This window comes from Scyliorhinus canicula, chromosome 12, assembly GCF_902713615.1.
Source record: "Scyliorhinus canicula chromosome 12, sScyCan1.1, whole genome shotgun sequence".
Classification (NCBI taxonomy): Eukaryota; Metazoa; Chordata; class Chondrichthyes; order Carcharhiniformes; family Scyliorhinidae; genus Scyliorhinus; species Scyliorhinus canicula.
Genome location: NC_052157.1, coordinates 68,924,554 through 68,948,428, shown reverse-complemented (window position 1 = coordinate 68,948,428; position 23,875 = coordinate 68,924,554). Strand labels below are relative to the sequence as shown.

General features: G+C 47.2%; 1 protein-coding gene across 1 annotated transcript in view; it reads right to left on the bottom strand.

Moving 5' to 3' along the window:
* Positions 1-2,815: 2,815 nt before the first annotated feature.
* Positions 2,816-23,875, bottom strand: part of LOC119975055 (HEPACAM family member 2-like) — a 40,089-nt gene continuing 19,029 nt past the window's right edge. The window contains exons 2-5 of the mRNA XM_038814533.1: positions 20,292-20,636; positions 11,091-11,348; positions 10,109-10,224; positions 2,816-3,272 (exon numbers count right to left, since the gene is read on the bottom strand). Of these exons, the coding sequence (XP_038670461.1) occupies positions 3,144-3,272; positions 10,109-10,224; positions 11,091-11,348; positions 20,292-20,636 (848 nt within the window). The 3' untranslated portion in view covers positions 2,816-3,143. The remainder of the gene's footprint in view (positions 3,273-10,108; positions 10,225-11,090; positions 11,349-20,291; positions 20,637-23,875) is intronic.

Below are 23,875 nucleotides of genomic sequence, written 5' to 3'. Positions count from 1 at the left end.
AATACTCTGCCAGCCCCAGGCCTTCCACCCCTTTGGGCACACCCACAATCCTCAGATTCTGTCGCCTGGATCTGTTTCCAGGTCTTCCATTTTGGCTCGCAGACCCTTGTTGGTCTCTATCACCTTCCGCAGCTCCTTCCCCATCGAGGTGAGTTGATCACTGTGCTGCGATAATGCCTCTTCCACTTCCTTCAGTGCCTCACCTTGCTTCTGCACCCCCGCCGCTGCGCTTGATACCACCGCCCTCATCGGGGCAATCGCCTCCTCCACCAGCACTTTCAATACTGCCCCCATCTCCTTCTTCATCGCTTCCATATGTTTTGTGAACTGTTTTTCAAGTTCCACAGCCATCACCTTGGTCATTTCTTCTGCTGTGAGCGGTGCGACTTCCCCTGGTGCCCCAGCCTCCGCTTTCCTTCCAGTTCCTGCGCTGACTTTTTCACTCACCGGCGGACTTTCGTTAACTCCCTTTTTCACAGCCATTTTTCTCCAAAACTTGGACATTTCTCGCCCCTGTGCCTTCTTACAGCCTTTTCAGCCTCCGTTGCCCCCAGGACCGGGTGCTAAAACTCCGAAATTTCTGTTCCCGAGCGGGGGCCCTCCAGTGTGCGGCTGCCACCCACCTGCCATCACCGGAAGCCTCGGAACACAGACCTTTGGTAGCTATAATTTAAAAAACCTGAATGAGATGTCATCTCGGATCCAGAGGACGATGATGCGTCTTCAGCGGTATGATTCAAGTTGATAGTATGAACCAGGAAAACACTTAGTCGCTGCCAATGCTTTATCCAGAGCAACAAAGAATGAAGAGCAATCAGACATCATGGAAATCATACAGGAGCAAGTTGACTTGATCATGGAAAGATTACCAATTTCGGATGAGAAGTCAAGATTGATACGTTCAGAGACATGGAAGGATGTGACTCCACACAAGGTGATCCGGTACCTAAGTGAAGAATGGCCGAGAAGATGGTGTTCTAGCTACTGGATTGTAAGAAATGAGCTTAGCTATGCTGATAAATTAGTTTGTAGACCAACAGAATAATAATACTGAAAACGTTGCAGCATTATCTTAGAGAACATTCACGAGGGCCATTTAAGCATCGAGAAGTGCAAGAGGAGAGCTTGGGAATCGGTGAACTGGCCTGGGATCAACCAGGACGTACAAGAGACTGTTGAAAAGTGCAACGTGTTAGCAATTTCAGAACCAACAGCAGAAACAGCCAATGATGCCAAGCGAACAAATAAATCATTCTTGGAAGAAAGTAGGAATCGACTTGTTCCATTTACATGGAAAAGAGTATTTGCTAGTGATAGACTACTATTCTAACATACAGAGGTGGTCAAACTTACAGGTTCGAGTGCAGCATGCGTGATAAAGAACACAGAGGAAATTTTCACTCGTCACCAAATCCCTGAAACCGTGACGACGGATAATGGTCCGTGCTTCGATAGCTGTGAATGGTCAGAATTTGAGAGAGCGTACGATTTTCAGCGCAAACCCTCTAGTCCGCACTACCTGCAGTTAAACAGGAAGGCTGAAAAAGGTATCCAGACTGTGAAGGGTCTACTAAAGAATGTGATGGAATCTCGTTCAGATCTATTTTGAGCACTATTGACATATAGAACTACACCACTTAGTCAAGGAACATCAACAGCACAACTGTTGATGAATAGGTGCTTCCAAAGACACCTGAGAAAGACAAAGCAACAAATGCAACAATACCCAACAAGATGCAACACCAGAAGAAAATGCAAAAGAAATATTATGATAGGTCGAGTAAAGAACTATCTAAATTGGAGTCAGATGACATGGAAAGAGCTGATACACCAAATAGATGGTCAAGGATTGCTAAAGTCATTAGACAAGGAGGTCCACAATCTTACATGATCCTGACAGAGCAAAGGAATATTCTAAGCAGAAATAGAAGAGCCTTATTCAAAGTCAAGACGACTGAACCTTTCAGATATTAACAATTGTGAATGGGGAAGACATTCGTCAAAAAGCAACAGAAACGACGAACATGAAAACACATGAAGAGACAAAAACAAATCTCAATGAAGATGTTCAGGCTGCGACTCCGATTTTACAGCAATCTATATCAAGTCCGACTCTAGTTCTGAGAAGATCGCAACAAATTAGGAAGAAGCAAGGTCGGCTAAATCTGTGAACATTTTGCATGTGTATTGAAACATGATCATCATCTAAGTGAATGTTATTGTAAATGTTCATTTTGAATGTAATGTAAACTTCAAAATCTACAAAAAAAGAGGGATGCAGTGATATCTAGTATATCATATTTTTATATATGAATGAGCATGTAGAATAATGTGTTATTTCAGCATCCAGCCACTAGATGGAGTAAGAGCACACCTCAACGTGCCACACGGATCTTGGAGTTAGTGGAGAGGTTTGAGACAGTGGTGTTTTTCAGTACTCCTGTATATTGTAGTTATTTGATCTAATACTTAGCTCTTTCGGCATACTTAAGAATTCACAGTTTATAGAGTGGTGTAAATAAATTGACTTTGATTCAGTACAAAGTCTGCATGTTCTTTGTAGCAACACTGCACCTTAATAATATTAATTTAAACAAACAAAGAATATTACAGTCACTTTCTGTGACGGTTTTTCACTTCCTCCCAATGTCACACACACACCCTGACATGATCACACACACAGTCCTTGTCATGATCATACCCGCTTTGTGTTGTGGTTACACTCACTTCCAATGTCACACACTCCCTGACACGGTCACACCGACTTCATGTTGTGGTCACACTCACTTCCTGTCACGTTAAGGTCACACTCACCTTTCCCTTTTTACGCATTGCTGAGCTCCTTTATTTTGTGAATTAACGTGTTTTTTTAATAGAGCAATTCCACTGGAGATTTTTGACGTTTAAATAACAATGTGCACATATACACAATAAAAAAGCAATAGTAAATAATTTACAGATCACTGTGCTCAACAGCAACAGATATGAGAGAGATGCACCTGGTGCTCTTGTGTTCAGTTCCAGTCCGCACTGTTTTGCATTTCCCATATATTAATCGTCTCAAATAATACCCTGTACAATTGCTGCTGATTCGTTTCTGACCAGTTCTTGCTCCTTATTGGACCACTGTGCCTTCTGAGATTTCACAAAGTTCCGGGCTGGGGAAATTCTTTAATTTGCTTGAATTTGATTGAGAGATGCTGGGAGATGTCTTGTCCTCTAGCTCTCTGATCATCGCTCACGCTGCCTTGTGACATCAGCTTTCTCCGAGCCTACACAAAGAACAATGGAGGTTAGTTGATGTCTGGCAGGTAAAATATCGGCCAATTGTAAAATCCCTCTTATCTGCCTATTTAATGATAGTTAGTAGCCAGAGACTAAAGACTTTGGGTATTTTCTAAGAATGAATTTGTTAATTTCAATTGTGTTACGACTCGAGGTCAAGCAGGGGCTGGATTTGATCACACAGTAGCCCAGGGGGTCTTAACATAATCTGTGGGTTCGGTCCTGTGATCCTTGTAAAGATAGACGGTGATGATTGCGTTACAGTATATTTTAAAAAGATAAACCGGGGAGACTTCCGGAGTTGACATGTAGATGGAAGTTGCATGTTGGGTAGCTCCTGCTCAAGATTCTGGTTTTGGAGTTCATTGCCCGGTTTCAGGGGCTGTTTTTGAACAAGCTGGTGCAGGAAGGCATAAGGAAGGCCGGGGGAGGGAAGACCCAGAAGAAAGCCATTGGGAAGAAGTGAGCGAATGAACGTTCGCTGTTGAGTGAATGGGTCAGCCTGGCAGCAGGAAAGGTGGCGGAGGATGGGTCACTGGGTTGGGATGCAACCTTCACAGTGGAAACTCTGACTGGGGTGATGACTGGAGAATTCGAGAGACAGTTCACTAAGCATATGGAAGGAGATGTTGGCTGCGATGAAGCAACGGGTGGAGGAGGCGATTGCCCTGGTGAAGGTGGCAGCGTCAAAGACATTGGCCGAGGTACATCCCAACAGCCGACCCCAAAGTATAACAAATGGCACACTCACCATCGTTGATGCCCCGCCAAGACCTGCCCAGAAATACCCACCCCACGAACACTTTAAAGAGCACACAAATCTCCTCCAAAGTTCAATGTCCTCACACTCCTCCCAGTCCATTGTCCCTCATGAATTCCATTGCCTCCTCTGGCGTGTCAAAATAAAGGTCTTGCTTCTGGAAATTCACCCACAGGCGGGCCGGGAATAATACCCCAAACCACCGCTTTTCAAAGAGGGTTACACCAAGCCTTCCTCTTCGCCAGATCCGCACCCAGGTCCTGGTACACCCACAGCTCATTCACTTCCCAGGTACATTTCCAGTTCCGCCTTTCCCATGAAAGGATCTTCTCTGGTCTCCTCAGCACGCTGTGCGCTCGGTCCACCTCTCGAGGCCGATCAAAGGCCTCCACATCTTCAATGCCTTCAGGCATCCCAACAATCCTTACATTTTCCCTCCTGGAGCTATTCTCCAGTCCTCTACCTTTCCCCTCAGTCTCTTCTGGCTCTCCCGCATCACTCCCACCTCCGCTACCAATGAGGCCAACTGCTCCTCATGCTCCCCCACTGCCTCCTCCACTTTCTGAATCACCCAGCCCTGGGACTGCAGCCTCTGCTCAACTTGCTCGATCCCAGATCTCAGCGGTTCCACCTGTGATGATATGCATGAAGCAGTTATGTACATAATGTTATGCATGACCTCTGGCCACTAGGTGACAGTGTTAGCCCACCACGTGACCCTGGGTCTGGGGCGTTTTGAGTAAGTCATACTAGAAGACAGACGTATTTTGCAGGAGCTCTGCAATAGTTTATTAGTGTTAGTTTATTATTTTATTTATCTGTTATCTTAATCGCGCAGTTGTTTAATAATAAATTATTTAAACTAGATGTGCGTAGTTCATCATTTACTTCAGCCAGTCTGCAGAACATGACATGGTACCAGGCGTGATTTACTAAAGAAGTTGAAGTACGAAAAAAAGGAAAAATCTGAACCATTAAAGATAACTTTGAAGGAAAAGGAAGAAAATGCATATTTGCTACTTCCCTTGCAAGCTACTGGTGTCTGGTGCTCATCACATGGTAAAACTTTGAAGTTTGGGATGGAAGGCATCAAGGCACCTCAACAGCTTCAGATTACCGATAACGTAGACAAGAATTGGAGGGTGTTTAAGCGACAGTTTAAACTCTATGTTGCAGCCCTTTGTCTGCAGGCACAGCCTGATGAGAGGTGTATCGTGTTGCTGTTCACTGTAGCAGGTCCCCACGAAATTGAGATCTTCAACACTTTCGGTTTTGAAAATGAGTCTGACAGCAAAAGCTTCGACAAAGTTCTTTAAAAATCCGATCGACATTGCTCCACTAAAAAAAAAACTTTGAGCATTATATATTCCGTACGCGCACCCAGAGAGCGGGAGAAGCATTCGATAGCTTCCTCGATGACTTGCGATTGAAGACGCAGTCGTGCAACTCCAGCACACTCCAGTCCTCAATGATACGAAATCAGGTAGTTTTCAGAATCTCAAATGATAAAATGTGTGAGTGGCTTCTGTGGGAAATAGACCTGCAATCGAAAGTGCGATTCAAATATGTCAGGCGAGTGAGCTTGCTGCAATGCAGCTCAACATGTTGAATCTCCGGCATTTTGACACAAAGGCAGAAGAGGAGGAAGTCACCATTAGCCGAATAAAAAACATATAATCCTGGCGCGGATGGCCATTTTGAGCGGCCGACATAATCTTCCATTTTATGTCCACAATTTTCCACGGCAATGCCCTGCTTATGGAAAAATATGTGTCATCTGTAATGGCATAAATCATTTTGCAATCCAATGTTATTCAAGGAGAATGCCTGAACAAACAAAGAGTATCAGCGCTAATGATGAAGTGTGCCTTAGACATCGGGCTGGATTCTCCGATTCTGAGGCTATGTCCTCATGCCTGCGTGGGAAGTGTGGCATTTTATGACTGAAAATTCCGTGCAAAACGGCCATCGATCTTCCGTTTGACTGTGGGCTAGCAGCCGAACAGCGTAGAGCACCCGACTCTAGCTGCCGATATGGCCGGAGAATTGCCGAGTGCAACATGGCCACACATGGACCCAGCCTTCAAAATAGTGCCTCCCCCCCTTTGGCCAGCTCGTGACCTCCGGACCACCCCCCAACAGTGCCCCCCAGCCCCTGACAAAGTCCGCCCTGCCCGCGAATCGGCCCTCCCCCGACTGTGGCGGCGCTGGACTGAGTCCTCGACAGATGATACCACACATGACCGACATAGTTGGGAACTCGTCCAGCAGGGCGGAGTTGGGCCTCAGGCAACATCCTGAGGATGTCGATACGGCGCGCAGCGTACTAGTAGAGTATGCCGCTTTGGAAGGGGCGGAGCATCGCAAATGCAGCGCCGTCCCCGATTTGGTGGTAAATGGTTATTCTCCGGCCAATCGCTGAATGTGAATCCTCCGTCGGCGACCGGTAATCCCGCCATGCTGTCCAGCGAAGACAGAGAGACTCAAGTCACACCAAATCACAATGTATTTGTCCCAATCTGCAGCAGTAGTGAGTTGAAGGCAGAGAGTCATGAGCATAAATGGACAATGCCATTGAAGATAAATGGCACAGTGATAACAGTCAAGCTCGACACTGGTGCGCGGACCAACTTTATCAACCTGTCCGATGTAAAAAAGGTGCAGGTTGCACCAAAAATAGTTACAAGAATTGAATTGCTGAGATTATAATGGTAATTAAATCTCGCCATTGGGAGCTTAGGTGCTTGAGGTTGATGTAAAGAACAAAACTCACAGGTTGAAATTTTCAGTGGTGGCGGCGAACCATGAGTCTTTAATTAGATATGAGACATGTGAGGAGCTGCAGCTAGTCCAGCTAGATAGTGGTGCAATAGGCCCTCATCCTTCAGAAGACTCCATATTGAATGATTTCCCTAAAATTTTCCCAGGTTTTGGTACATTACCATACACCTACAAGATTCAATTAAAGGAAGAAATGAAGCCTGTAATTCACGCGCCAAGACACGTGGCAGCGCCATTAAGGGATAAACTAAGGCAGAGCTCGAGAGAATGACTGCCTTGGGTGTCATTAAGCGTATTAAAATCCTCACAAATTGGGTTAATTTGATGGTACATGTAAAGAAGCGAAGTAAAGAATCTCCACAATGGATGACCTGTATTGATGGTGTCAAACTACGAGAAGAAACTCAGGACCCAATGTTACAGAAGGTGAGCAGATATCTTCACGAAGAATGGCTCAGAGAATCCGGCTCCAGTTTAAACAATGTGAGAATACAGTTGAGTGTTGCAGCTGGAGGTTTACTGCGCAAAAAGAGAATAGTAATCCAAAATCTTTAAGGTCGGTGGTTTTGAGCGAATGCCATGAAGAGCACAATGGAGCACAAAAGAATGTAAAAAGAGAACGGAAGACATGTCCTATTGGCCGGGTATCCTCCGGGATATTGACACAATGGTACGAGACTGCACATGGCGCAGGAGAGTGATGGCTGCACACAGTGCAGGAAGCAAACAAAGGCACACGGTGCAAACTGTTTCAGTGTTGGAGAAATCTGCTCATCCAAAAGCAGAAAGGCAACCACTCTGTAAAAAAAAGGAGCAAAGGGAGTGATTTCAAGCCAAATCCACAAAAATGTTTAACAATGAGTCCACGAAACACCTCAAACCATTGGGATGCAACCACCAGAACAAGCATGCAATAGTGCTGCAACATTTTAAGCACATATGGGACAAATACAAGAGGATGGTACATCAATACACAAAGAACATCAAGCTCAACCAAAAAACACTACAGAAAATGAAGAATCGTTGCAAGTTCAGCAGACACTAAGAAGGTCTACGAGGATAAGGCGCAAGCCAGAAATACTGAACCTGTGACAGACTGTAAAAAAATTCTAAACATGTAAATAGTTATGCATATCAGGATGAAATGTAAAGAAATAAACCAATGTATGGAAAAATTTTATTTTCCAAAGGAAAGGGAATGTGATGATATGTGGAAAGCAGTTATGTAGATAATGTTAACCATGACCTCTGACCATTAGGTGGCAGGGTTAACCAACCACATGATCCTGGGTCTGAGAAGTTGGGAGTAGGTCATGCGAGGAGACGGATGTGTTTTGCAGTAGCTTTACAATTGTTCATTAGCGTTTGTTGTTTATTATTTTATTTATCTTAGTTATCTGAATCACACAGTTGGTTTAATAATAAATTGTTTAAACTAGATGTTCTGTAATTCCTCATTTACTTTGGCCAGTCTACGGAACATGACACCACCATCTTGGCTAGATTTTCTAGGGCCTCTGCTGCAGGAACTTATTGTTCAGAAATTCCATCAACTGCTCCATTGATCACTGGACAGTCAGTCCGCCCCCCTTGCCCTCCGCTATCTTTACCTGTGGTGCACCACAAAGACTCTCCTGCTCCAACTGCTCTTTCTTTCTTGCACCGCTCCTTGCCCGCGGATCCATCCACCAACCACACCAGAGGAGTATTACCTTCGCAGGGCACTCCTGTACTTTGCCCTCAAGCACCACATCCATCGAGCAGGAAAAGACCAAAAGAATCCACCTTGAATGGGAGCCACCAAACTCACTCTATGGCTGCCACCAGAGGTCAACCACCATCCCTCCTAAACCAACTGCGCCACACCAGCCACACCCATGTCACATCCCACCCCCCCAACACCCCCTCCCAATAACCAATGAAAGAACCAACCCATTCTCGCACTCCCACACCCTCCTCCTGTCAACCCCTCAGTTCACTCCCAGTAACGAGCCCAACTAGGTAGCATGGTGGCCCCCACCTCAGGATTCTGGCTATGTCTCATTCCCCCCAAATATAGAAGAGAAAACAAAAGGTACATTCACCCTCTCTACTCCCCTCTTCATAACCTTCACCAATCCACCACCCTGTGTCCCACACTCTATACAAAACACCAATCTATTGTTCATGTTCTCACACTCCTCCCAGTCCATTGTCTCTCAAAGTCCATTGCCTCCTCCGGCGAGTCAAAATAAAACTCTTGTTCCTGGTGCGTGACCCATAAACGACCAGGGTACAGAACCCCAAATTTCACCCGCTTCTTGCAGAGGGAAATCTTGATCCAGTTGTACCTCGCCCTCCACTTGGCCAGCTCCGCTCCCAGGTCCTGATAAATGCGCAGCTTGCTCTCCTCCCAGGTGCACTTCCTTGACTGCCTCGCCCACCTCAGGATTTTCTCCTTATCAAGCAAACGACGCAACCTCACTACCATCACCCTTGGCGGGTCCCCCATCTACGGCCTCCCCCTCAGCACCCTGTGGGCTGGCCCATCTCAAGAGGACGATCAAAAACCTCTCCCTCATCAGTTTCTTCAGCATGCTCTCCACGTACTTGATGGCCTCCGCACCTTCAATACCCTCAGGCATCCCCACAATCTGGAGATTTTGTCTCCTGGTCATGTTCTCGAGATAATCCATATTCTCACTCAGCCTTTTCTGACTGATCATCACCACCCCCATCTCCACCTCCAGCAAAGTCAATCGATCCTTGTGCCCCTGCCCCACTGTCTCCTCCATCTTTTAGATCACCAGCCCCTGTGTCTCCTGCCTCTGCTCCACTCGCTCAAATGCTGCCCTAAGCGGCTCTACCACCTTAGCCAGGTCCTCTAAGGCCTCCTTCCTTTGCTGTTGGAACTTCCTGTTGAGGAATTCCACAAGCTGCTCCGTCGACCACTGGGCGGGCAGCGCTGCCCTTCTGATCTCTGCCATCATCTCTTCTGCTACACCACTAACTCTCTTGCTGAAGCTGTTGCCTCTTTCTCGTTACACTCCTCATCCGATGAGGCATAAACCAGTCTCACCAGATGAGTATTACGTTCCCTCAGTGCTCATGCACATTTTGCCTTCAAACACCACACAATTCGGGTGGGGAAGAACCAAAAAAAATCCACCTTGAGTGGGAGCCACCAAGTGTGCGACCACTCACTCCATGGCCACCACTAGAAGTCATATCAGAGATTCCCTCTGATCTCTTTATGCAGACCAGTGTTTCCCTGAATGAAATGCTCTGTATTTAAATACTCACCGACAGATAAATACCTGCAGCCAGTAGCAGGGAGATAAGAACCACAATCATAATGATGATCATGTGCATTCTTTTATGATTGTCTTCTTCCTTGCAATAAGTAAACCCATTGGCCTCTGTAACAATAAGAGTGATCACATCTTGAGAATTGAACTGGAATGGGAGTGGGAGTCCTTAACCCAAGACCGTCATTTGAGAGAGTTCTCTGGATATGTGAATTTTGTATTGTTAGCTGCTCAACATCTCTTTGAAAACTGTTCATTTTGAATGGAGATTGGGGGGCACCCCCCTGCTGAACATCGCCCCAAAACCTGAGGACCTCTATTAGGTCCTTCACCTTTCTGAAGAGCCCCCGCCTGCTCAGTCTTATTGTTCTCAAACTCTCCGAAATTACCTCTGGTTACTTCTCCCCACATCAGTCGATAATGCCCTGAGACCATCACCGTCGATGATTCTAACCTCTTTTAGTTGGGAGTAGACTAACAGTCTGTAAGTTAGGTCACGCTATGGGAAGATTTGCATTGATTACCTTCAATGACAGTATCCAATGGTTTGATTAGTCAATTGTTCAGTGTTCGATTATGTTAGTCTGGTAACTGACCTATGCTCACTGTGTTTGAGTGAGTCATACCCCATGTTCAACCAAAGAATGAATTTTGTGTACCCGACAGATGCCGGAATGTGGTGACTAGAGGCTTTTCACAGTAACTTCATTGCAGTGTTAATGTAAGCCTACTTATGACAATAAAGATTATTATTATTAACGAACTTGAATAAACAGCAAAGCTTTTTTCAAAAGCTGGAACTGAGGTGAGCAGGAGGATGGATCAGACATTTTGAGACTGCAAAGATAGTTTGGAAGACTGTAAATGAAACCCATTGCATATTTAAACAAGTATCATCTTTACATAGCTCAAAGAAAATCAAATATATTAAATAGACAATGAACAGCAAATAACACAATGACAGAATGATCCCGAACCTGATATTGTTTTGTTCACTGATTCCTGGCTGACTTTGTTTGTCACTAAACAGGTATAAACTCCACACGATGCTCTGCTCTGTGACAGGAGGGAGAGATTGCGACCATCAGCGGACACCACCGACACATTGGTTTCGACAGGGAGTTCACCATCCTTTAACCAATGAAAACGTCGCTCTGTTCCTTTTTGTGCCAAGCATATAAATGTTACATTGAGGCCATTTGTGAATTGCACAATAAGTGGCCTCGAGACTGGTTCTGCAGAATAAGGAGAGAAATGTTAATGGGTATTGACTGTCCATTGCAGTTTGGCTATACAACATTCCATTTTGCCCTCCCACTATTCAGCTCTGTAAACCTTAGCTCGTCCAAAACTACCTGAGTCTTATCTCCTCGCACCATTCCTATTCAGACAACATGTCCCTTTTGCTCACTAACTTACACTGGCGCTGGGTGAAGCAACACCTCCATTTTAATATTATCATCTTTATTTTCAAATCTCTTCATGGCCTCCAGGCATCCTCCCTATATCCAGAAACCTCTTCCAATCCCACCAGCCTGCCCTACCTCTGAAAACCTCCTCCACTATAACCTACCCAATCTCTGTAACTTCCTCCGGCACCTATAGCCCTCCCTATTTTTGTGACCTCCTCCAGCCCCTACAAACTTCCCTATGTCTGGAACCTCCTCCAGCACATACGACCTTCCTGATGTCTGGAACCTGCTCCAGCACCTGCAACACTCTCTATGTCTGGAACCTGCACCAGCCCTAATAACACCCACGATCTCTGAAACCTCTTCCAGCCTCTAAAACCTTCCCTTTCCCTATAACCTCCTCCAGCCCCTATAACCCTCCCTATCTCTGTACCCTTCTCCAGCCCCAATGATTCTCCCTATCTCTGTAACCTCCTTCAGCCCTTACAGCCCTCCCTTATCCCTTAAAACGGAAACTACAATGGTATGGGGTCAAGTTGTCTATGGTGGATTGGGAAACGTTCCTTAATAATAATCTTTATTGTCACAAATTGGCTTAGATTAACACTGCAATGAAGTTACTGTGCAAAGCCCCGAGTCACCACCAGCACCGGCCCTAGGGTTGCTGGCGCCCCGGGCAGGCTGAACTTCAGCGGCCTTCGGGGGGAGGGGGCGGGGGGGCGGGGTTGGGGGGGGCGGGGTCGGGGGCTGGGGCGGGGCTGGGGGGGGGGGCCGGGGCCGGGGGGGGGAGCGGGGCCGGGGGGGGGGGGCCGGGGCCGAGGGGGGGGAGCGGGGCCGGGGGGGGGAGCGGGGCGGGGAGGGGGACGGAGGGGTGGCCGGAGGGGGGGGGGGGGGGGCGGACGGAGGGTGGTGTGGGAAGGGGGGGGGGGCGGAGGGCAGGGGGCGGAGCCGGAGGGGGGGGCGGATGGAGGGCCGGCCGGAGGGGGAGGGGCGGCCGGAGGGGGAAGGGCGGCCGGAGGGGGGGGCCGCTTTGGGGAGGGCGGCCACCGCGGGGAGGGCGGCCACCGCGCATGCGCTGGTTGGCACCGGCCCAACTGCGCATGCGCGGGACCCGAGTCTCTGGCGCCCCCTAACACATGGCGCCCCGGGCGACTGCCCGAGTTGCCGGTACCTTGGGCCGGCCCTGGTCACCACATTCCGGCGCCTGTTTGGGTACATGGAGGGAGAATTCAGAATGTCCAAATTACCTCACAGCATGTCTTTCGGGACTTGCAGGAGGAAACTGGAGCACCCGAAAGAAACTCATGCAGACACAAGGGGAACGTGCAAACTCCGCACAGTCACCCAAACTGGGAATCTAACCTGGGACCTGGTGCTGTGAAGCAACAGTGCTAAACACTGTGCTACCATGCCACGCATAAAGTGATGATGGTGTCTAGGCAATGGCAAACATTCAAAGAGCGCATGGGAAACTGTAACAATTGTTTATTCTTCTCTGGCACAAAAGTCAAATGGGAAAGTTTGCCAATCCATGGCTTGCAGTGGACACTGGAGATCGTATTAGATTGAGGAAAGAAGCATACAAATTGGCCAAGAAAAACAACAGACCTGAGGATTGGGAGCAGTTTAGGATTCAGCAAAGAAGGACCAAAGAATTGATTAAGAAGGGGAAAATAGAGTGTGAGAATAAGCTTGTAGGGAACATAAAAGGTTATGGTAAAAGTTTCTATAGTTATGTGAAGAGAAAAAGATCAAAGACAAATGTAGGTCCCTTACAGTCAGTAAAAGGGGAATGTATATTCGGGAACAAAGAAATGGTTGACCAACTAAATTCACACTTTGGTTCTGTCTTTACAAAGGAGGACACAAATAACATACCAGAAATGTTGAGGTACACAGGCTTTAGCAAGAGGGAGGAACTGAAGAAGATAAGTATAAGTAGAGAAATGGTATTGTGGAAATTGATGGTATTAAAGACCGATAAATTCCCAGGGCCTGATAATCATCATCCCAGAGTACTTAAGGAAGTGCCTCCAGAAATAGTGGCGCATTGGTGGACGTTTATCAGGATTCTTTAGACTCTGGAACAGTTCCAACTGGTTGGAGGGGAGCTAATGTAACCCCATTATTTAGTAGGAGGTAGAGAGAAAACACAGAATTATAAACCAGTCAGTCTGATGTCGGAAATGAGGAAAATTCTAGAATCCATTATCAAGGATTTTATAGCAGAGCACTTGGAATACAATGGCATGATGGAACATATTCAGCATGGATTTATGAAAGGGAAAATCATTGTTCGAAGATTTAACTAGTATGTTGAGGAAGGGGAGCCAGTGGATGTGGCTTATTTGGATTTTCAGAACGTCTTCCACAAAGTCCAAATAAGAGATTAGTGTATAAAATTAAAGCGCATTGGATTAGGAGTAGTGTCTTGAGACGGATAGAAAACTAGTCGGCAGACAGGAAACAAAGAGTAGTACAAATCAGGACTTTTTCCAACTGGCAGGCAGTGACTAATGGCATACCCAGGGATCGATGCTAGGACCCCAGCTATTCACAATGTATATTAATAATTTAGATGAAGGAACGAAATGCAATATATCCAAATTTGCAGATAATACCAAATTGAGTGGGAGGGTGAGCTGTGAGGAGGATACAGAGATCCTTCAGTGTGATTTGGACAAGTTGAGTGAGTGGGCGAATGAATGGTTGATGCAAAATAATTTTCATAAATGTGAGGTTATCCATTTGTGGTAGCAAAAATGAGAAGGAAGATTATTATCTGAATGGCCATAAATTAGGGGAGGGGAATATGAAATGAGACCTGGGTGTCCATGTACACCAGTCACTGAATGTAAGCATGCAGGTAAAGCAGGCGGTAAAGGAGGTAAATGGTATGCTGATCTTCATAGCGAGAGAATTCAAGTACAAGAGCAGGAGTGTCTTGTGCTGCAATTGTACAGGGCCTTGGTGAGACCACACCTGGAATATTCTGTGCAGCTTTGGCCTCCTTATCTGAGGAAGAATGTTCTTGCTCCAGAGGGAGTGTAACAAAGGTTTATCAGATTGGCGGGGCTGACTAATGATAAGAGATTGAGTCGATTAGGATTATATTCACTGGAGTTCAAAAGAATGAGCAGGGAACTCATGGAAGCCAATAAAATTCTAAGAGGACTAGACAACATAGATGGAAGAAGGATGTTCTCAATGGTAGGGGAGTCCAGATCTTGGGGTCACATCTGAGGGTACAGGTTAGACTATTTAGGAATGACATGAGGATACGGGAGAAGGCGGGATCAGGTTACTGAGATGGATGATCAGCCATGAATTGCACAGCAGGCTCGAAGGGGTAAATAACCTCCGCCTGCTCCCATCTTCTTTGTTTCTATGTTTCTTATATCTATAACCACCTTGCACCCTACAACACTCCCTCCTTCTGTAACTTTCACCAAATCCTACAACCGTCCCTATCCCTGGAATCTCCTCCAGCTCCTACAATCCTCCCTATCTCTGTAACCTACCCCAACCCCTACAACTCTCCCTATCTCTGTAACCACCACCAGCCCCTAAAACCCTCCCTATCTCTGTAATCTTGCGGGCAAGGCAGGTGTAGGGTCTGCTTTGACTGGCAGTAAGCACACTTTGTCCATGTCCAGCCACTACATGTAGCTCCTGGCAAACATTATCATTTTGGTTTGACCAGGTTGCACGCTATGCAGTTCTTGTAGTAGTAGCTTCTTTGCTGCGAGTGGGCTAGGGTAAGGTGCTCTTCCAGAGGGTCGGTGCAGACTCGATGGGCCGACTGGCCTCATTCTGCACTGTAGAGATTCTATGGTTCCACGATCTATTGTACTGCCAGCCACCTAAAACCTTTGACAGGACAGGGTTCTGCTGAGTCCAATTCCTGATATGAGTAGGTGACACTGGCAAGATATCCAAGAAATATACATCCTTGGCATGTGGCACAGTGGCTAGCACTGGTGCTGCGGCGCTGAGGACCCAGGTTCGAATCCCGGCCCTGAGTCACTGTCCGTGTAGAGTTTGTACATTCTCCTCATGTCTGCGTGGGTTTCACCCCTACAAACCAAATAGGTGCAGGTTAGATGGATTGGCCACACAAAATTGCTCCTAAATTGGAAAACAAATAATTGGGTACACTAAATTTATATAAAAAATAATGTAATTATAATTTCTTGTGGCACTGGGGGCGGAGTCATGCAAAGTGGGAGTGGGAGTCAACCCAGAGCGTCAGCATTGAGAATCTCGTTCCCATCCGGTGTTGAAAAACATCTACAAGCAGTCAAAAAAAAATCAAAAAAGTCAACCCAGTAACTATTTGTGATCAGTTATGATGGTAAAACGGCGACGACGCACATACTGATGAAACGTCTTAACGCCACGTATCACCACCAGGCCCTCCTTCTCAATCTGTGAATATCTTCTTTCTGTATCAGTTAATGTACGGGAGACGGAAGCTCTGGGTCAATCAATACCATCTTCCATTCTGTGTGCCAGGACAGTTCCTATCCCATTAGGTGAAGCTTTACATCTTAAGATGATCTGTTTATTTGGGTCAAAATGAACTAGTCAGTGGGTGATTGTAAAGCCAGCTTGATTGTGCAACAGCACTAATGTGGTTGCCACGTTTGAGATGAAATGGCTGTAGTATTGACCACGCCCAGAAGCTATTTTAATTCCACAAGGCTTTTGGTACAGGAACCACTTTGATAGCTTTTACTTTCTCTTTAAAGGATATAGGCCATTGGCGTCAATTTTGAACTCCAGATATGTACCTTCACTGGCCTGAAAGGTGCACTTTTCCCATTTAAGCCTTATGCCTGCATCTCTAAATTTCTTAAAGACTTCCTCCAGGCTCTCCAGATATTGCCTCTTAAATCCTATCACCAAGATGCTGTCAAAGTGCACCATGACTTTTGGAATTTCTTGGACTAAGTTCCCCATCGACTGTTGAAAAATTGCACAGGTTGATGATATGCCAAAAAACAAGTTTGTATTCTGGAAACGTCGCTTGTGAGTGTTCATCGTTGTAAGTTCCTGGAGTCTTCATCTATTTCAAGCTGTAGATTAGCATGACTTAAATTGAACTTTGTATATATGAGGGCCGCTCACCAGCTTTCCATAAAAGATTCTCTATCTGAGGGATCGGAATTTTGTCGATTTGGGCCGCTTGGTTTGTGATGAACTTGTAATCACCACAGATTCTGACATGGCGTTCAGGTTTTAGGACAGGAACAATAGAGGCCGCTCACTTGGAAAACAGTATTATGATCTCAAATTCCTCCAAATGTATTAATTTGCCCTCAACCTTCCTGATGTACAACGTGTGGGATGGGTGGGGCTCTAAATAATTTTAGTGAGGATTATGACCTTGAGTCCTTGTACCTGTCCCAGCTCTTTTTTACTTACACAGGATCTCTTGAAAAGCACCATCCGGTATTTTTTTAAATTTCTAGCCAACTTAGCTTTATCTGTCAGAGCCAGTCCCGCCCCATAAAGCTTGTCCACCGGCCTTCCACAATGATCATGGGTAATTGGGAAGGCTGGTATTGATATGTTGCTGGTGCAATCGTCGTGCCTAATATTTTTAGGGTTTCCCCCATATAAGTTGTTAACCGAGCAGCTGTGTTATTTAGTCTCAAACGTTGGACTCCTCCTTGCTGATGTTTTTAGGTTTATTCACCCATCACCATGGTCGAAATGCCTGCATCAACCTCCATACTCGATGGTCACCCATTAACCATAAGGACTATCTCAAATGGGAGCCCGTCTTGCTCACTTTCACCATGTTCAACTTCTAAATCTCGGATTCTTCCTCAGGATTCTTTTCCACCTGGTGTACTGGAGTCAGGGTGTGTTTTTTTTTTAATTGGGCATGCCCCGTCTGGCACGGCAATGTGCTTGACTGGCCCATTCCTGTTACAACTCAAACATCAAAATCTCTGCAATGGCGCGTATTCTGAGTGTGCCCACCCCCACATCTGTCAAAATTTCTGGGTATCCAGCCTGTTCTTCTTCTTCACTTCTGTCCAGGATCCGGCTCCTGGGATCTTGGTTTAGCCTCCAATGCACCTGTCACTCAACGGCCTCTTGTCGCAACCGTTCCGCTCCAAAGTTGATTCGCCTTGCCTTCCAACACGCCCCGTAACTCCGAAATGCCCTTTTTGCTGCATTCGGGAGCGTGTCCTATCTCTATCGCTTTATCCAGGGAAAACTTTGCTTTCAGCTGATAACTTCCTTCTGATTTGAGGTTGTTAATGCCACAAAAAAGATGATTGAGTTGCACGTCACTTCATGAAGAGCCAAAGTCGCAGTGTTCAGCCATTTGATGAAGCCTGGCTATAAATGCCAAAATCGCTCCTGAAAGGGGCCATGTAGAAACCAACTATTTTCTAATACACCTGATAGGTAAAAGATAGATATTAAGCCCCAGTTTTAAATAGCCATTTTAAATTAAGGATTTCAGCACTCATCAACAGAGACACAAAAAGCCTTACACACGCATAAGCAATAGAGATTCAAACAACACTTTTACTGGGCAAAGATGAGAAAGCCATTGTTCTAACAAATATAATTTCAAAGACAGTTTGACACTATACTTGTGCTGTACCATTTATCAGATCAAGGACATACGGGCAGCAGGGTAGCATGGTGGTTAGCATAAATGCTTCACAGCTCCAGGGTCCCAGGTTCGATTCCCGGCTGGGTCACTGTCTGTGTGGAGTCTGCATGTCCTCCCCCTGTGTGCGTGGGTTTCCTCCAGGTGCTCCGGTTTCCTCCCACAGTCCAAAGATGTGCGGGTTAGGTGGATTGGCCATGCTAAATTGCCCGTAGTGTGCTAATAAAAGTAAGGTTAAGGGGGGGTTTGTTGGGTTACGGGTATAGGGTGGATGCGTGGGTTTGAGTAGGGTGATCATGGCTCGGCACAACATTGAGGGCTGAAGGGCCTGTTCTGTGCTGTGCTGTACTGTTCTATGTTCTATGTTCTATAGCAACACCATAGCAACACTAAGGTGCTTTGTCCACAATGTGGATAATAGCGGAGTCAGCAGAAGTCCAGTTTGAACTGGATTTGATAATGGCACAGAATCGCATTCCATAACAAGCACAAGTATTCAAACATGAAACATTTAAAACTAATGTTGCACATTGAAGATTGTGCAATGAAGATTGCACAGCTAACCGTCAAATCGAACTCATATGATTCTAATCCAAACCAATTAGGATGACTTAGAGGTGCAGATAGATGGCTAAAGACTGATATGATTTTGTATATCCGTGAGGGTCCGTACGGCCATGTTCATTCATGGATCATCTATACTTTGATCTAAACTATTCGCTGTCTCTATACTTTCACTTTTCCACTCTAACTCTTGAAGTAAATGCAAGCTGTTTTGCCATAAGCAAGAAACCATTTCTGTATTACTTTGAAAGTTAAATTGTGTACACGTTGCTTCTCTTTAAGTCCTTTTTGCTAGCCGGACTTATTCGAGAATAAGATTTAAGTGACTCTCAATTGCAATCAAATAGAGGCAATAAACAATTCTTATTTGCACCCGAGAAGTTTTAACTCAAATTTCTACTGAGTTTTAGTGTCGCAAGTGCCACGAGATCTGCATGGTCAATCTCTTTCAGGCCACACTAAAACACGCAGAGCGGCAATGGGGGGGCGGGGGGGGGGGGGGAGGCTTCTGTAAGCTGCGGGACTGAGGGATCTGAGTGTCCTCTTCTGTGAATCACAAAAAAGCTAGCATGCAGACACAGTGAGCGATTCGGAATGCAAATGGAATGGCCTTTATTGCAAAGGAGGTGTTGGAGTATACAAATTGGGAAGTCTCGCTATGGCTATATGGGCTATTGGTGAGATCGCACACGGAGTTTCCACAGAATCCCGACAGCGCAGAAGGAGGCAATTAGGCCCATTGAGTTGACACCGAGCCTCTGAAAGAGCACCTTACCTAGGCCCATTCCACCCTCCGATCCCCGTAACCCCACCTAACCCGCACATCTTTGGACACTAAGGGTCAATTTAGCATGGCCAATCCACCTAACCGTTGGACACTAAGAGGCAATTTAGCACAGCCAATCACCTAATATGCACATCTTTGAAGTGTGGCAAAAAAAAACGAAGCACCTGGTGGAAACCCACGGAGAGAAACTGCAAACTGTACACAGTCACTTGAGGTCGGAATTGAACCTGGGTCCCTGGCGCTTTGAGACAGCAATGCTAACCATGGTGCCAGCATGCCGCCCTTGTGTGAAGTTTTGGTCTCCTTATTTAAGGAGGGGCACATTTGCATCAGGAGTAGTTTTGAGAAGTTTCATTGGGCTGATTCCTGGGATGAAGGAGTTTGTCCTCTGAGAAAAGGGACCTTTACTCATTGAAGTTTAGAAAAATGAGAGGTGATCTTATTGAAGGTGATCTTATTGAAACATATCAGATTCTAAGGAGAGGTGGGTGCTGAGAAGATGATTCCCCTGGTCTGTGGGGAATTTAGAATGAGGGATGGGCACACATGATAATAAAATTAAAATAAGAGGTCTCCCATTTTAGATGGAGATGAGGAGAATTTTTGTCTCTCAAGGGGCTATAGTGGGACGGACAGGCAGGAAACAAGAGCTGACACCATGCCCACATCAGCCATGACCTTACGGAATGGCGGAGCAGGCTCGAGAGGCCGATTGGCCTCCTATTACTTATGGAACGGGGGAAAGAGAGGAAAAAGGCACAGCAAGACCCCAACTCACCATACACCTGCACCTTAATTGATGCTGACTGCTCGGTGCCTTCCACGTCGATCACGGTGACGATATACACCCCGCTATCCTGGACGGTGATGTTCAGCAGGTCCATGGAGCCATTTTCCTTGTGGAATATGACCCTTCCCTGGTAAGCAGGAGAGAGGTGCAGCTTGTGTCGGATCATGCTGTACTGGATTATCCTGAAAGATTTACTTGTCTGCACCTTCCAGGTCACACTAAAGACGTCCTCCGGGTCTCCCATGATGTATTCACTGCCAAGTTGCAGGGTCCTTCCCACAATCCCGTGCAGTTGTTGATCTTTGAATCTCACCTGCACGCCCTGCACAGCCCCTGGAGAGGAGAAACAAACAATTTAAGGATGAATGGCCAAAGCAAGCGAAGGCGACGCAAGGAATCACTTCTCTTTCTTTAATATAGCGAGTAGTCGTCTATTTGCCATATATTTTTACGTTTGATTTGCCTTGGAGCTATTTTTAAAATATTTTATTCAGGAATTTGCATAAAAAACAATAAAACAAAACAAATGAAAGCAGAAGTAAAATTATACAATAAATAATCAACACGCACTCCCCCCTTGCCTTAACCTCTCATCTATCAGGGAGGCAAAGGCCGAAACATTGGCCTCCCTCGCACCCTTGACTCCCGGGTCTTCTGACACCCTGAATATTGCTACCTCTGGACTTGGGGTACCTTCACTCCCAGCACCTTGGACATTATGTCCGCAAACCCCTGCTAGAACCCTTTTAGCTTCAGACATGCCCAAAACATGTGGACATGATTTGTGGCCTCCCCGCACACTTCCAGCACACCCCCTCAAAGAACCTACTCATCCTCGCCACCATCATATGCGCCCTGACTTTAAATTGGATAAGACTGAGCCTCGCACACGAGGATGCATTCACCCTCTGCAGAGCCTCCTCCCACGTCCTGGCCACTACCTCCCCAACCCGCCAGCTCCTCCTCCCACTTCCGCTTAATGTCCTCCAGCAGGGCCCCCCCCCCCCCAATCCATCAGCTCCTGTAGACCTCGGACACCTTCCCCTCCCCTCTCTCGACAGCACCTTATCTGGTAGCGCAAGGGCTGCAACCCAGGAAAGGTCGCCACCTCTCTCCACACGAAAGCCCGGACCTGCAGGGTACCTGAAACCATTCCCCATGGGCAGCTCATACTCTTCCTCCAGGTTCTCTAATTTCATGAAACTGCGCCCTACAAACAGGTCCCCGAATCGCTCAATCCCTGCCTGCCCCCCAGTGCAAATCTATGATTATCCCAGATCAGTGCCAACAACGAGGCACCCTCCAGTCTCAAATGCTGCCTCCACTGCCCCCACACCCTGGGGGGCAGGCAGGGATTGAGCGATTCGGGGACCTGTTTGTAGGGCGCGAGAACAGCAGAGGCGCCTTTAGCAATACCCTCAGGCTCGTTCCCCTACCAGAGGCCATCTCCATCCGCCCCCATACAAGCCCCTTGCCCACTACCCATTTCCTGACTGTAGCGTTGATTGTCGCCCAGTAGTAAGCCATTATATTCAGTAACGCCAACAACTGCCCACCCCCCCCCCCCCCCCCCACCCCCCCCCCCCGCCCACCCCTCACTCCTCGCCCCAGCTCCAATAAAGCCCAACCATACAAACCCAGAGATCAGCGTGTAAACCTTCTTAAAGAATGACTTCGGGACAAAGATCGGGAGGTTCTGAAATATGAACAGAAACCTTGGCAGCACTATCATCTTCACCTGCACCCGCCCCGCCAACAACAGTGGCAGCACATCCCACTTCCTGAAATCCCCTGTCATCTGCTTCACCAGCCGAGTCACGTTTAACTTAGTTGTTGCGCCCAACTCTGCGTCACCTGAATGCCGATGTATCTAAAGCTTGTCCCACCACCTTGAACGGCAGCTCCCCTAACCCCCCTCTCCTGCCCTCTGGTCTCAATTGGGAACACCCCGCTCTTTCCCATGTTCAGCTTGCACCTGGAGAACCGGCCAAAGTCCTCCAAAATCCCCATAATGCCCCAATGCCACCGAATAGGTCCATAATATATAACAACAGATCGTCCGCACATAGCGAAACCCTGTGCTCTGTGCCCCGCACAATCCCTCTCCAGTCCCTTGATGCTCCAAGTGCCTTGCCAATGACTCTATCGCCAAGGCAAAGAGCAATGGGGGGGAAAGAGCGGGCACCCCTGCCTCGTCCCATGGTGCAGCCCAAAATATCCCGAGCTCACCCGGTTCATTCGCACACTTGCGATCGGTGCCCGATTCAGCAATCGTACCCAGTCCACAAATCCCTGCCCGAAGCAGTACCATCCCAGCACCTCCCACAGGTACTCCCACTCCACTCGGTCAAAAGCCTAATCTGTGTCCATCGTCACTGCCACCTCCACCTCCTGCCCCTCTGGAGGCATCATAATCATATTAAGCAGCCTCCTCACATTTGCCGACAACTGCCTCCCTTTCACAAACCCCATTTGGTCCTCACCTATCACCCTAGGACACAGTCCTCAATTGGCGAAGCCAACAACTTCGCCAACAACTTCGCCAACAACTTCGCCAACAACATAGCGCCATATTCAACAATGATATCGGACGGGACAATCCACATTGCTCCAGATCCTTATCCTTTTCTGATATCAGGGAGATGGATGCCTGCACAATTGTAGGGGGGAGTTTCTTCATCTCCCTCGCCTCATTGTATGCCCTCACCAGCAATGGGTGAACCGGGTCCCAGGCATTTCCTTCCCGCCTCCCCCATACTCTCCATCACCTCCCTCAGCCCGATTGTGGCCCCCAATCCCTGCACCAACTCCTTGTCCACCCTGGGAAAATCCAACCCATCCAGGAACCTCCGCATTCCCCCTCCCCTGGACGGTGGCTCCAACATGTACAACCTCCTATAAAAAGTCTCAAACACCTCATTCACCCCCACCAGGTCCAGCACCATCTTTCCTGTCCTTCACTCTTGTTTCCTCAGCTGGTGGGCCAACCTCCTGCTCGCCTTTTCCCCATACTCTTACACTGCCCCCCTGACCCTCTGCAACTCCCCCACCTCCTTCCCTGTGGACACCAATCCGAACTCTATCTGGGGTCTCTGCCTTTCCCTCAACATCCCTGCCTCCGGGGCCTCCAAATACCTCCTGTCCATCCTCAGACTCGCTTCCACCAGCTTTGCCATCTCTTCCTATGTGCCCGAATCAAAATAAACGCCCCCCGACCAACCGCCTTGAGTGCCTCCCACAGCGTTGCAGCTGTGACCTCCCCTGTATCGTTCAGCTCCACGAATGGTGACCCTCACCCTCTCGCACACCTCCTCATCTGCCAACAACCCCACATCCAGCCTCCACTGCAGATGTTGGGCCTCCCCCTGTCGGTCAACACGTAAACAAATTCACCCAGTGCGGCGCGTGGTCAGAAACCACAATCGGCGAATGCTCTGAGTTGACCACTCCCGCCAGCAACGCCTTGTCCACCACCAAAATGTCATTTCGGGAGTACACGCTATGCACATGGGAGAAAAGTTCTAATTTCTTCACCTTCGGCCTTCTGAACCTCTACGGGTCCACCCCCCACC